The sequence below is a fragment of the Taudactylus pleione genome, unplaced genomic scaffold, assembly GCF_031769625.1.
Source record: "Taudactylus pleione unplaced genomic scaffold, aTauple2 ptg000309l, whole genome shotgun sequence".
Taxonomy (NCBI): Eukaryota; Metazoa; Chordata; class Amphibia; order Anura; family Myobatrachidae; genus Taudactylus; species Taudactylus pleione.
In genome coordinates, this window is record NW_028284710.1 from 12,914,196 (window position 1) to 12,929,382 (window position 15,187).

Consider the following 15,187-nt stretch of genomic DNA (forward strand, 5'->3'; position numbering starts at 1 on the left):
GGTGGGTGCTGGGTTGATTTGTCTTTTGCAGTAGTACTACAGGTCCCAGCAGGCATCTCCTGCATACTGGCACTCTGCTTCCTCCACGCCGCCGACTGAGTGCACGGCAACTCGCGCTGGCAGTATTTAAGCCAGCCGAGGGGGCGGGGCGATGACATCACGAGCCATGATTGGCTCGCGGCGCCCATCTTTGAATTTCCAAAATGGCACTGAGGCGTCATTTTGTAAAAGGGCACGCTCTCATTGGCTGAGAGTGGCGGAAGGCTCGCGCCTCTCAGCCAATGTGCGCTCCGCACCGGGATTTCTGGGCTGAAATCCTGCAGCGGAGCTGTCATTCAGGTAGAGGACACTAATAATGTCCATGGGCTTAGGTAATTAATTTTTTTTTTTTTGCCAAGACCTGGGATTTGCCTACTTTGGAACCAAGAGGACAGGTCTACGCTACGCATAGGAGGAGGTGAGTATGGAATTTTTATTACAGGTACACCATTGGTTTACCTACTGGACAAGAGGACAAATTGGCTTCAGGGATACTAGATGAGTGTATGAGAGAGTGTGTGTATGAGAGAGAGTGTGTGTATGTGTGAGTACATGTGTGTGTGTGTGTGTGTGTGTGCATGTATGTTTTAATAAAATTATACTTCTCTACAGTGTATGTTTTGTGTGTTTTTAATACTGCTTTTGATGTGGAACTACAGCTACCAGCACGCCCGTAATGCCCTGCATGCTGATGTCCGCGGGGGGGGGGGGGGGGGGGCGGGCCTGGTGCAAGAGTACCCCTGGCTGTGGCATCACCCCCCTGCTAGAAGGAGTCCGTTGCTGGTTACTTGGAAATACAGGGGGGCCTTATGCATTTTTTTTCCCCCTGTATTTCCAGAACCAACTCAGCCCCGTGCTGGTTGCGCTAAATACGGGGGACCCCTACGTCATTTGCTCCCCCCCCCCCCCCCCTGTATTTTGGCAACCAGGACAGGTTCTGAAAAGCCTGGTGCTGGTTGTGCTTTACACGGGGGACCCCTACGTCGTTTGTCCTCTGTGTTTAGCACAACCAGCACTGGGGCTCCAAAGCCCGTTGCTGGTTGTTTTCTGGGGGGACGGGGCTACGCTTTATTTATTTATTTATTTTTTTTACACATTAAATTTTTAACATAGATGTGTAGATCTCACTGCTGCATTCGTCCATCTGTTATTGATTTGATTTTCCCAGGTGCATATGCATTACCAGTGAGCCCTCTGTCGCCCACTGATACCCCCTTTACACTGCACCGCTGACACTGCTCGGCACCACCGCTGCTGCCGCTACCCCACACGCCTACAGCCGTCTCGCCCTCTGCACCTCCCACTCAGTGCCCACAATCTTCCCATTTGATCACCAAAACAATCTCACTGGCTTCCAACATCCTTCTCACTGCATATAATTATCTCATTTAGAATACACATTCAGCTACCTTATTTTTACAAATATCATACTCTGTATGATATTATTAGATAAACTGATTTGTTTCCCTTATGACACGTAAAATAGTGGCCAACCTCCAGGAGGATTAGGGCCAGATGGTTTAGGTCTAGGATTCTATAAGACATAGGATGGGACTAAACGAGCTATACTAGTTAGAATCTCAATTCATTCCATCTAGCAGTTGGTGTTGTGGACCACCAAGGTATGTAGTTTCAGAATTGGCATTCAGTAGTGCGGAATAGGGCATCTGCAGAGCAGTTATGTAGAGCACTAAAGTTTTTACTCTGCGTCCAGTTTATCTGACCTGGGTCGTAAGGTCTTAAGTTCAGATAAGTCAGGACGAACTCTTCCCTAGGAGCATGTGTTGGTACATCCCCATGTGTAAGCAAGTGCCCCCCAGAGAAAACAAGACTGTTGGTTCTTACCTGTAAGAACCAAAAGTCTTTTTTTTTCTTTTTAGAGATGTCATTAAAAATAAAACTTCCCGTTTGCTTCTGTCTCACTTCACATTTTACATGAACAATGACATGTGTGTACATATCTAGCGTTCACTTAAGGTCCGGCGCTGGGCAGGGCGCCGGACCTAGAGAAAAAGCACTCTTGCGCGCGTCTGAAAAGAGGAGTGGTCGCAAGTAAAGGGGGCGTGTCTTCAAGATGTTCCCCCTTTTCATTACTCTTGGGGGCGTGCCTGGAAGTTACGGACATGCCGAGCTGCCTCCAAGTTCTTCTATGTCAGTGAATAGATGCGCCCGGCATTCATTCACCGGAGGTGACTGCTGCACCGCTATTTTTCCCAACCACGGGATACTGCGGCCCGCGGGTGGGGACGGCACCTGGAAGGCTGTTTCACCAGGGCCCTGCCAAAAGGAGGAAGGCGCATTCTGCCCTTTTTAAAATTGGGCGCGGCGCCCCACTAAACACTGCCTGGCGGGAATGCTAATATCTGCACTATCCGCCAATTAACTGTAATGCGTTCACATTGTGCACTGCAATTTTATCAGTTTCAAAGCCTACACTTAAACCATGCCCCCAGGGGAGGAAATGCAGCCAAGGGGAGTAAGCCACAGCTACAGACTTTCATTTGTGACAAACTCCAAATGGGTCGCAAAATGCAAATTCTGTTCCAGATGCGTGTGAACATTTAGAACCTACACTAGCAGATTTCCTAAACTTGTTTTATGCAAAAATACTTGCCAAAAAGATGGCTGGTTCTACAAATGTTTTAAAAGCTCAGAATGTTTTCTTTTCATTAGTGACAATGAGCAGTTTTTTGCATCGGTTAGGGCCGCCGGAGAAGCATAGCCATGCCCGCCAGTGCACAGCTGGGTCCTGAAGCAGTCAAACCGGCGACCGCACCGCCAGTTCTAACTTCGGGTCTGTGCAGCACTTGGCTCTTCTGAGCAACTCATACACAGCTGGATCGTGACCTATGAAAAGCCTTTGGCATAACATCACCGTGCTTTACCTCTCTGCCCGCACGGTGCTTCTCTGGCTCTCTACAGTGATTTAGTCGCTGAACCTGTAACCTGCTGGGGCCGTTGCCGCCCGCGGCTCACAGACAGGTAGGGACTGGGAGCTCCTCTCTTTTCTCTGCTATTAACAGGTCAGGTAAGTATATTGTGGTTGGGCTGGGGCAATAATTAAAGTGTTTGTTTTTTTTATTATTATTTTTATGTGAAGGTCAATATTTTTTTTTTCTTATGGGGGCCATTAGTGTGTGTGTGTGTGTGTGTGTGTGTTTTTTTTTTCTCTGTGGGCGCTAAAACCTGGATATAATTAATATCAAACAGAGAAAAGAAACAGGTGGTACTGCTATATGTGCAATTAAAAACATAAAATATTCAGTTACTAAATACAGAATTTAAATATGCTACAATGTACACAATAAATACTCCCGGGAGTAGATAAAACATGTATTAAGTACAGTAGTACACACCAGACATAAAAGTAAATCTAGGGTAAGATATAATCGTTACACTGTACAGATCAATGGTAAATGATACTTTAAAGAACACTGTTGCTAGATATAATAGTCAAGTCTCTGTTTAAGAAACACCGTTGCCAGATAGAAACGTCTGATGAACAAGTCAGTGTTAACCAATGCTCTCAGATAAATTTTAAATATATTCTTTCACAGCAATAGATAGTATATACCGTGGAGACTATAAATGCGGTCCTCATTAGTCTCTACATGGTAAATAGCAGCAGGTGGGAATATATACCGTGGAGACTCGATGCAGTCCTAGTCGGTCTCTACATGGTAATTAATACACTCCAGGTACTGTTTTGCCAAATAGCAACGTTAATTGTTATAGTTACCATCAGGAAACTTGAAGGGGTCATAAGCGGTGGGTGTCCTGGAGCGAGAGCCCACTCGGACCAATGATGCAAACGCCTGATGGCAGCCCCCGACGGGGTTCCTGTGCGGCGCTAACCCCCCCTGTTATCTGCGCTGTGGGAGACCAGGCTGTAGTGAGCGGTCAGCCCTGTTGCGGTCTTTTGAGAGCTAGTGGCAAAGTTTGTATATCAGAGACTGATAGTCTAGCAATCAGCTAGACAAAGTGTCCGTTGTATAGCGGAAATCTGTGGACATAAAATGCATGTGTCTGCACACGGCAGCTTTTTCAAGAAGCAGAGATTTCCTTCTGTATTCTGGGAGGAATTAAATACCTCCTCCACATCTGTTATTTAATGAATCAACTTTCAATTACCTTTCATTCACAGTGCATTATGTGCTCATAGAACTAACTCTATAGAGATTATTTTGCTAGCGGGTACAATACATAGCAATACAACATTAAAAATATATAACATAAAGAGTTTTTTGCTATATAGATAGACCCATTAATTGTTATGCATGCCTATTCTGAGTGTATCCAGTTATTTTCTCTGTCTGATTACATTGAGGATTGGCACTCCTCTTTTCTGGTAGGCAGCTGCTTTTGATTTTGTTTGTATTAAATATCACTAACTAGCGCCAGGATTATATAGCCTTATATAATAAATATCATTTTATAGTTTGTTTGATTATAATCTTGATCAGTGTGCCACGAGTTGAAAAAGATTGAAAATCACTGTACTCAGGAGATTACTGCTTTTACAGTTGTATGACAGGCTAGATAGTTTTTATATTTATTTTAATGTACCTAGGGCCAGATTAACAATGGGGCGGATGGAGCTACAGCTCTGGGCCTCCATATAAAAATAGGCTTATTAACATGAAAGCATAATGATAAGCTGCACAGCCATAAATCCTAAGTATTACAATTCCTTTTATTTTCCTCAAAAAATGTATCCATTGTTATAATTTTAAATATTTAGGGAGACATTGGGACGCATAGGGGGGAATCCAATTGCGCATGTTAACTCTAGGTTTGCCACATGGTGAAAAGACTAATTGAATAGCTTTTCTCTGTGGCGCGGTCAATTAGCTGTGGGGCATATCACCGTGGCTAATTGAATTTCTCCTTTATTGTAGTGGTGTACTCACCCAAATGGCACTGGCCACACCTTGTCACAATAATCGAATGTCCTCTTCATTATTTTGTTTTCTCCGCTATGAAACTGAGTACCGTGCTAATTTTTTTATTTTGTAGTAGTCATGTATACCTTTTGTTAAACACCTAAAAAACATTGGCATATCTAATGGTGATTTAACCTAGCGTTTTCAATTCTGTTCCAAAAGCTTGCATTTTTGCTGAAACTCAAAATGTAAGGCAGATAAATAATTTGGTCCTTAATAAACACCTGTGATACTTCAAATAAACTGGAATAAATTAGGCACAATTAGTAAGTAGTTTCCAAAATATTGATTTTACCGGTCAGACAGTCGATTATATATTTGGCAGAAAGGTGTTTTTTTTTTTTTTTTTTTTTTTTTAAACATTCTCTCAACTAAAAAAAATGTTTTAAAACTCTCAGGTGGGTGGTGGACACACTTGGTTGAGCTGACGTGGAATGACCCTACTGAGATGGTGCCAGACCTAATAAACTGCTCAGGGAGCATCCACCCAGCCCCATAATAATTTTCCATAACCTTTATATGGCTATTTACTCTCCTCCAGAGGAAATAGTCTAAATTTAGAGATATTGGCCATATCCTGTATGTATACTCGGTTGTAGCCACTCTTAGTAGACCCGGCACAAGTTGCTACTTGACATGGGCAATGTTATGAAATTCCCTATCTTTAACATCGGGAACATTTTTAGTAAATTTAAAAAAAAAAAAAAAAAAAAAACCCTTAACCCTAAAAGACCCTAAATGAAACGGAAACAAGATCTATCTGACAAAACAAACCCTTAATCTTAAATCCTCCTCTTCCCTGAATTATGCCTTCTCAAAATCCCAAAAATTCCTCAAAATTGTCACTTTTGTCAACCAGGAAGTGAAGGGAAAACTGTGACAATTTTAACTTTTAGGTGGATCGAAATTTGTCATTTTTAATTTTTTGCCCTATTTGTTTTGACTTTTTTTTTTTTTTTTTTTTTATAGTGCTGTCCAGAAGAAGAGTCTGAATTAAAGAAACTGAATGATCTGGAAAAATCAGTTGAACAAACCGCAAGTAAACTAGAAGATGTTTCTAAGGAATTGTCAGGAATACAGAAGGTTAATTTCCAATCTTTATATCATTTCAGTTTTATTGGTACTGTGTACCTTCAGTAAAACACTGACACTGGGCCTGATTCAGAGATTTATGCTAATCACACAGCCGTTGCCTCTTTGTGTGATAATATGCTAATACCGCAGGAGGTGTCTTGTGTAAACAAACTCCAGATGGATTTTCAGATACACTGCTGTGTCCAAATACGCATCATTGGATCATATGTGTGAATATCAATCACCTGAGTTACACAGAATGACCAATGAATTTACGCTGCTTTGTCCAAGAGCACAGCCACTGGCTTCAGTATGCCCAGAAAACGGAGACGACATACCCCCAAAGATTGACTGGCTGCAGCGCCCAAGGCACTGTGAGCGATCACACAGAACGAGCTCTGCATATGCGCAGTGCGACATCTGCACATATCTCACACCATTGGAGATGTACATAAACCATTGGATTTGCTTACATCTCTGAATTGGAAAAAAAAAAAAAAAAGAAGTTCCTTCCAGCACACTGCAAACATTTTTTTCTGGTCTCTAGAAGCCTTGATGCGGATTGGTTCTTAACTATGTATTTGCAAATATATGCAACAAAGATCTCTGAATTTGTATTATCAAGTAGTATTCAAGTCTTTTTACAGTGTTTTTTTTTTTTTTTGTAGTGTGCTGGAGGGAACTTTTTTTTTTTCTAGTGTAGAGTAAACCCCTCCCTTTTACAAGCACCTGTGAAAAACTATTAAGTTGTTCTCCGCAACCACTATTTTGTATTGCATATCTGAATTAGGCCTTGTGTAAATTAGAGACTTGTAAAAAATTTCCTGTGTAGTGATAAATTATGGCACTTTCTTACTTGAGAAAAAAAAAATCCATTTCTAATTGTTCTTCATTATTCAGTGAATAAAACTTTTAAATCTACAAAGCTATTTTAAACTTTCATGGGTATATTTACAAAAGTTTGAGTTTGGTCGATTGGGTGATTTTTGCATTCGATTTTGATCATCAAAGATTTACTAAAGTTAAAATCGAATGTGAAATTGACAATAAAACTGAAATCGAATATCGTCAAAACATCAATACTTTTACATAGACGAACATAGGATCCCCTAATTTAGTAAAATTCAAATTGAAAATTGAACACAACATCCCCAAAACAATAGACCTGCTTAATTTAATGCTGGTAATTTTAGCAGGCTTCTTGTGTGTTGTGTGTTGTATTTGAAAGTGTTAAAAAGAAAACCAATGATACAAGTTTCCTCCACACAAAACAAAACCAGCACCGTGTTGTTTGAGCCGATCCAGGCTGTGTATATATGGGGGAAAGAAGACGTATTTTCAACAACCAGCACCGGGCTCTTACTAGTGGGGATGTAATGTCACAGCTGGGTGAACACATTTGACAGGGTCCCCCTGGCCAAAGCATTATTCACCCCATATTAGTCAGCCCAGCCCAGGTATTCCTTAGGAAATGGGGACTGTCCCAATAAAGGGCCCCCTCCCTCTCCAGGTATCCCCTGCATCCCTGGGCGGTGGATGTGAGGTTGATATGTGTAAAAAAAATAGAATTAAACTAATATTGTCTTTTACATAGGGACTATAGGTCCACCTTCATGCCAGTACTTTGAGAACCACAAGTACAAGCATACATTAAGAGGCCACTGGTACCTATATTCCCCCCTGTAAAGAAAATATTAAAACAAATACAGTACGTCCACACCGTTGAAAGTAAAATATAACATACACTAAAACTATACTCGCCTATGCTCACCTTCTCCCCGGTGTTCAGTCCTTTTTTATCCAAACCCGCTGTTTGGATAAAAAAAAATATATACTTGCCTAACCCTTGGTACAGGTCAGTCCTCCTCCAAAATAACAAACTGCTATCTCCCGATTCATACTGGACATTGTAGAGCTCTGGGGCTCAGTGCTGGTTGTTAAAAATACGGGGAACCACTACGTTTGTTTTTAATCCCGTATTTTCACAACCAGGCCCAGCTCACACTGCCCAATGCTGGTTGTGCTTTTGGGTGCAGGACCTCACTATAATTTTTTTTTTATTTTTTTTTATGCACATAACACCCAAGAAGCCTGCTAAAATCACCAGCAGGAAGCAGGTCTATTATATTGGGGATTTTGTGTTCGATTTTATATTGGATTGTTAGAAGTGATTTTATGTTTGATTTTGAAATCGAACAACCTCTAATTTTTCAAACTCAAATCTGAAGTTTAGTAAATGTGGAATTTTGATAGTGAATTTTAAATTATATTTGATTGCTCAGGGGAATTAAATCTAACATAAAATCGAATATGAAATCAAACTTTTGTAAATATACCCCTAGACTGGTTGAATGGAGAACTGTTCCTTTACAGAAGGGGGTAAGCAAGGTTTTACTCTTCGGGTGGCAGACTAAGTTTGCAAGCCAAAATAATTTACAGAGTGCCTCTATTATTAAAACCTCTATATATAGTATATGTTTTAATGGTGGTAGCACTCTGGAAATAATTTTTGCTTGCTAAATTGGGAATGGTAGAAGTAAAAAGGTAGAAACCAATGACAACAGCGTGGGGGACGTAGTAAGGACATGATAGTTGGGCGGAAGTAGTAGTAGAAGATGTAGATCATCAGTGGTCTCCTCTGCAGCTCAGTACATTTCCCCACCTGTGCCTTCAACCACAAGGTATGAGGAGCTGCCTGATGACAAATGGCTTTTATGGAGTGAACATTTCTGTACTGGGCTGAACTGTGTAGCCACATTCCCAGCTGCAGAGTGGTGGTGGGAATCCACAAATGTATGATTCTGTAATTTAATAATTATTAGGTTTAATTTTTTGTTCAGGGTTTTCTCAGTGAAAGTCTTCAAGGGCAAGCACTTGGTAGACTCGACAAAAGATTAAAGGCAACAGTGGAACAGTTTATGAAGATTCTGGAGCAGATTGATTCAGTGGTGAGTAAGACATCCTTATGTGATGATGGTCTATGACAGAAATACATTTCTTCAGGGTCCACAGGAACTACCTTGGGGTATGTAGTTGGAGTGATCCATTGCACAAAACAGCTTACAACTTTCAATCTCTCAGCATGCATAGTGCCTCCTCCCTATATACCCCGCCTCCAGCCACAGGCATTCAGTTTTTTGTTTGGTGCGCTGCAAGTTTCCAGACGGACCGGTTCTAACAGCGAGTCCCAGGCTTCTTCTTTTTGATTTACCTTTGTTCTGGAAACATGGGTTTAGCGGTACTAAGCCCCGAATATGACGAATATACTGCAACTCCTACCTCCGCCGAAAAACCGGTATCGCTATATGCCCTGGGGGTTTCGGCGGACCACAGTTTGGCTTAGCCAGCGGCTTCACTGGGGTCCGGACTGCTATCGGATTCACAGAGATGGTAAGGCGATTCCTCGTTGTGGCAAATTGTGTGCTGCAGTCCAGATCTCTGGTGTAGGATACGCATCAGAGGCTGCTGCGGGTGAAGGACTAGTGTGCGTGTCCTCACTAAGGCGGCCTGGGCCATATCGTCTGTTGCCGGGGACAGGTAGTAGATGTATTAGTGCGCACTAGTAAGCGTCTGCTACTGTGAGGCCAGCGTACCTGTGCCGTCAAAATCGCAGTTTAGGGGAGATAGGAGCTCCCCCGGCCGCTCCTCCCCTAACCCAGACGCAACTTCCGGTGAGGATTCCCACGTCTGGTTTGCTACTTCTGACCACCTTGTGTGTTCTTATTCTGTTGATTAAGACCATCAATCATCTGTGGAAGTCCTCTCTTTGGTGAGAGAGGCTAGATCTGTCCTGAGTATAGAGGAAGAGGAGGTTTTGCAGAAATATAAGACTGTGGTCTTTAGGCGTCAGAAAGTGGCTAAACAACTGACGAATCTCATGTCTGAAGCATGGGGTACGCCAAATAAACATTTTCATGCTACAAGGAATTTAACCTCTAGGTACCCATGTTCACTTGGTGAATGTAACAAATGGGAAGTTCCTCCAACAGTAGATGCTCATGTACCTAGATTGATCAGGAGGTCTACATTACCCATTCTTTCCGCATCCTCCCTAAAGGAAGTTACAGATAGAAAATTTGATAATTATTTCAAATCAGTGTTTTCATTATCTGGAGCTATTACCAGACCAGCTATGGCTGTGGCCTGGGTAGCCAAGGCTATGGAAGAATGGACATCTCTGGAAGATGGCATGCCTGATGCTACCAGAGAACAGCTGTTCTATCTCTGTCAGATGCGAGATGCAGCTGTGTATGTTGGGGAAGAGGTTATTGATGCAGGTATCTTGGCTTCTAGTGTGTCGGCAATTTCGGTTGCAGCCCGGAGAACCCTTTGGCTAAAAACCTGGAAGGCGGATACAGGGTCCAAGAAGGCTCTGGAATCTTTGCCTTTTGTTGGGAAAGTACTGTTTGGACCAGAACTGGATGACATAGTGGCTTCTCTGGCAACATCTAAATCTGCTGGATTGCTATCTACGACTACCCCTAAGAATAGGCAGCAGTCAGTTCGGTCCTTTTGCACGCAGGGAAGGGCAAAAGGACAGTCTTCATCTAGACTAGGATAATTCCTGCAAGAAACACCAGACCAAGAAGTCTTGGTCAACCAGACGTCCAGCCTCCAAGCCGGACGGTAAGCCTGCTGCCTGATGGGGTGGGCCTCCCCCTGGGGGGTCTCAGGGTTGGAGGGCAACTTCTACAGTTTCCTCATGCCTGACATCAGACTACTACGGATGCTTGGGTTCGAGAGGTGGTCTCTCAGGGATACGCCCTCACGTTCCTGCGGCATCCCCCTTTGGTTGGTACAACTCTTCCTTCGGACAAGGTCAGGGCCTTGGCCTTCCAGGAGGCTATTGGTGCCCTCCTGAGGTCAGGAGTTATAATCCCCATTCCTGTGACGCAACAGAGAAGGGGTTAATATTAATATTTGTTTTTGATCCAGAAACCAAATGGGTCGCATCGCCCTACTCTGAATCTTAAGTCTCTCAACAAATTCATCCATGTGCCGAAGTTCCATACGGCAACCCTACGGTCAATTATGCTGGCGATGGAGCCTTTGAGATTTCATGGTCTCTCTTGACATACAGGATGCGTATCTGCATGTTCCTATTGCACATTCCTATTGCACGATTGCACCAGGGGTTTCTGAGGTTTGCTGTAGGTCAGCAACATTACCAATTTCAGGCTCTACCCTTCGGTCTGTCTACAGCCCCTCGGGTATTTACCAAGATAATGGCAGTCATGACTGTTTATCTCAGACAACAAGGAGTCAGGATGCTGCCATATTTGGATGACCACCTGATATTGGCACAATGTCAGGAGGTGTTACAACGTCAATTCCAAATGACCATTGCCTGTTTACAAGAGCATGGCTGGATAATCAATCGGAAGAAGTCTTCTCTTTCTCCAATTCAGCAGATGGTGCACTTGGGGGCGCTGCTGTATTCCATGGGGCATAGGATTCTTCTACCAGTGGACAAGATTGCAGCCCTACAATCTCTAGTGCGCAGTCTGCTCCTCAAGCAGAAAGTGTCAGTTCACTTAGTGATGCAGGTACTAGGCTCCATGGTATCTACCTTCGACATGGTGACTTATGCCCAGTTCCATTCCAGGTCCTTGCAACAATGGATTCTATCTCATTGGGATGGTCACTATCATCTGATAAGGCCTCAGATGATCTGCATCTCATCAGAGGTTCGTCTATCCCTCACATGGTGGCTGCAGATGACTCATTTAGACAGGGTTCGCCCATTATGGAACCCAGATTGGGTTCTCCTCACCACGGATGCAAGTCTGCGAGGATGGGGAGTGGTATCAGGTCATCTCACCTTTCAGGGAATGTGGGCGGCTCAGGAAAGTCACCTACCGATAAATATTTTGGAGCTTTGTGCAGTCAACAGAGCGCCATTCTAGCGCAGGACCTCCTTCAAGGCAGGCTGACAACGTGACCGCAGTGGCCTACATCAACCATCAGGGAGGCACACGAAGTCCAGCAGCCATGAAGGAAGTGGTGAACATTCTGCGGTGGGCAAAATGCCATCTTCCAGCAATCTCTGCAATATTCATCCCAGGAGTCCTCATCTGGGAAGCGGACTTCCTAAGTCATCAGGACATACACGCCAGAGAATGGGCTCTTTATCCGGACATCTTTCATCTCCTGGTGGACAGGTGGGGACTACCAGACGTAGACCTCATGGCGTCACATCACAACCACAAGGTCCCCAGGTACGGGTCCAGAACAAGGAAGGGACCCCTCAGCTGCCTTTGAGGATGCTCTGGCGGTGAGGTGGGACTTCAGGTTGGCATACCTGTTTCCTCCAATCTCCCTCCTCCCAAGGGTCGTCAGAAAGTTCAAGCAGGAAGGCGGAAGGATGATGATAATAGCTCCTGCCTGGACCAGGAGATATTGGTTCGCTGATCTGACTTGTCTATCCATAGACAGTCCACTTCCACTGCCTGTTCGACCAGATATACTAATGCAGGGTCCCTGCCTATATCCGGATCTACCTTGGCTGGCTTTGGCGGCATGGCTCTTGAGTCTTACGTCTTTAGGGCCAAAGGTTTTTCTACTTCTGTGATCCAGGCGATGCTTAGGGCAAGGAAGCCTGCTTCCACCCGCATCTATCACAGGATTTGGCATTCTGTTTTGAGTGGTGTTCCCACAGAAAATATGACCCTAAGGTTTTCAGGGTCTCCAGAGTTCTTTCTTTTCTTCAAGCCGGACTAAGTCTTCGTCTGGCTACCTTGAGAGTTCAAGTTTCTGCATTGTCAGTTTGGTTCCAATGCAGAATTGCCACTCTGCCAGATGTTAGAACATTTTTGCAGGGGGTTCTCCGCCTGCAACTGCGGTTTGTCCCCTCCAGTGGCACCATGGGATTTATCTTTTGATTCTCAGGGCATTGCAAGCTTCTCCCTTTTGAACCCTTGGATAAGGTGGACCTTAGATGGTTGACAGCGAAGACTCTTTCTCTTCGCTATTACCTCAGCCCGCAGAGTTTCTGATTTGGCAGCACTATCATGTCGCTCCCCATATTTGATTTTTCATCAAAATAGAGCTGTCCTCTGTACTAGAGTGGGTTACCTTCCAAAGGTGGTATCCCATTTTCATATGAATGAGGAAATTATAGTCCTGGCATTTCAATCTTCAGACCTTTCTAAGGGTGAAGCTTCCTTTGATGTTGTTCGAGCCCTGCGTATCTACGTAGATCGTATCAACTCCATCAGGAAATCAGATGCGCTCTTTGTGTTGAGTTTCATAAACTAGACTGGCCAGCTAACAAGCGGACTTTAGCTAGTTGGCTGTGTATGACTATTTCTCAGGTCTATACACAGGCTGATCTTCTTGTACCGATCAAGGTGACAGCACATTCTACTCTGTCTGTGGGAACATCGTGGGCGGTTAGACATGGCGCCTCAGCTGAACAGCTGTGCAAGGCAGCCACTTGGTCTTTCGTCCATACCGTTATCAAAATCTATGCATTTGATACTTTTTGCCTCCCAGGATGATTCCTTTGGGCGGCAGATTCTCCTCTCTGCTCAGAAGTGTTCCCACCCTTAAGGAAACTGCTTTAGGACCTCCTCAAGGTAGATCTTGTGGACCCTGAAGAAGAAAATAAGAGTTATGGTATAACATACCTTAGTTAACTCTTTTTCTTCAAGGTCCATAGGGTCCACAAGGCACCCACCCTGACGCACCTAGCCTCATTTAGGATCTGTTCCTTTTTTTTTGCATCACTGATTCCCTCTTTCTTTTTTGAGAGTGTTTCTTGTGTACTTTGTACTTCCTTCTCCAATATCTGTCTCTTGCCGTTAGGCTTGGCTACAAACTGAATGCCTGGGGGTGGGGTATATAGGGAGGAGGCCCTATGCATGCTGGGAGTTTGAAAGCTGTTAGCTGTTTGGTGCAATGGATCACTCCAACTACATATCCCAAGGTAGTTCCTGTGGAACCTATGGATCTCGAAGAAAAATAACTAAGGCATGTTATACCATAACTTTTATTTTTTTTGGCAATTGATACTACTGTACACTCTATTCTCTGAAATTAAATCTAAGTTAATTTTATTTTAATCTCTATAAGACAGCTAATGCAGATCAGTTTGCTAGTATACTGTATAACGAACTAGAGTGTATGACTAGCACACAACCCCCTTCCTCTCTTCACAACTTTCACTGGCTGCCTGAAAACTGCTCCCCGCCCCAGGAGGATGAAGGTCCCATAGTCAGTGCCCCCTTTCCCTACACATGTACACCTGGACCCAGGGGCGGGCCGGACAGGTGGTAAGCAGCACATAGTTTCTCACTTCTTGGCAGGTTCCAGATGTGTTTTTGCCGAGGTGATTTGTAGGCCATCTGTCTGTGTGTCAACCCCAAAGACCCCTCTGTTTTTAATGGACAAAACCGGACAATCTTCAAAAAATTAGCAGCTGTGTCCCAGATGGGATGCTATATTTACCACTGTGGTCTTGTTTTGTAATCTCAGTGTACTTCTTAACCACTTAACTGTCTAATATTTTTTCCAAAAACCGCTCATTAATTGTGGGGGCTTTTTTATGGTTGAATTAGGACAAGAACATCTGTTTAAAACTTATCCTACACAATTGTATTTATAAAAAATAAATAAAATCTAACCGTAATATAGATTTTTATTTTTTTAAATATCTACTGGTCATTATATCGGAATATCGATCATTGGGACATCTTGACTTTACATTTCCAAAGCGACTATTAATCTCTTCAGCTGCCGAGTGGGGATACTGCCAGTCTGCCCAATCAGCTGTGACTGGCAGCATGGCAAACTCTGGGGTAGGGTGCAGGGATGCAGATGGGTCGGGAGGTCTCTCTGCCATTGACGGCTGTTGCACAGTGGGCTTTCTGACTGGTCATACTGTTCTCGACCATGTCGCCAGGTATTGAATCAAGTATGGCGCCTGCCACCTCCAGCACATATGACTACCATTGTTCAATCTGATTGACAGGCTGCTGCCGTTCTGGGGAGGGAAACAGATTTATTGGCCTTGACAGCGGAGATGTGGTTGCCATTCTAAGTAACTTTAGGATTACTGAAATGACCATTGCCTGTTTGATGGTCATGATGATGATCTGTTGCAATATCTTCTGAAGCAGCAGCAAATCACA

At 43.7% G+C, this 15,187-nt stretch overlaps 1 protein-coding gene across 3 annotated transcripts in view; it reads left to right on the forward strand.

Annotated features, from left to right (window-relative positions):
* Positions 1–15,187, forward strand: part of BAG1 (BAG cochaperone 1) — a 149,765-nt gene that overhangs the window by 76,917 nt on the left and 57,661 nt on the right. For 2 of the 3 annotated variants that reach the window (XM_088442290.1, XM_088442291.1), the window contains exons 4-5: positions 5,952–6,065; positions 8,897–9,004. In XM_088442290.1, the coding sequence (XP_088298416.1) occupies positions 5,952–6,065; positions 8,897–9,004 (222 nt within the window). The remainder of the gene's footprint in view (positions 1–5,951; positions 6,066–8,896; positions 9,005–15,187) is intronic. The other variant, XM_088442292.1, reaches the window with a different exon arrangement.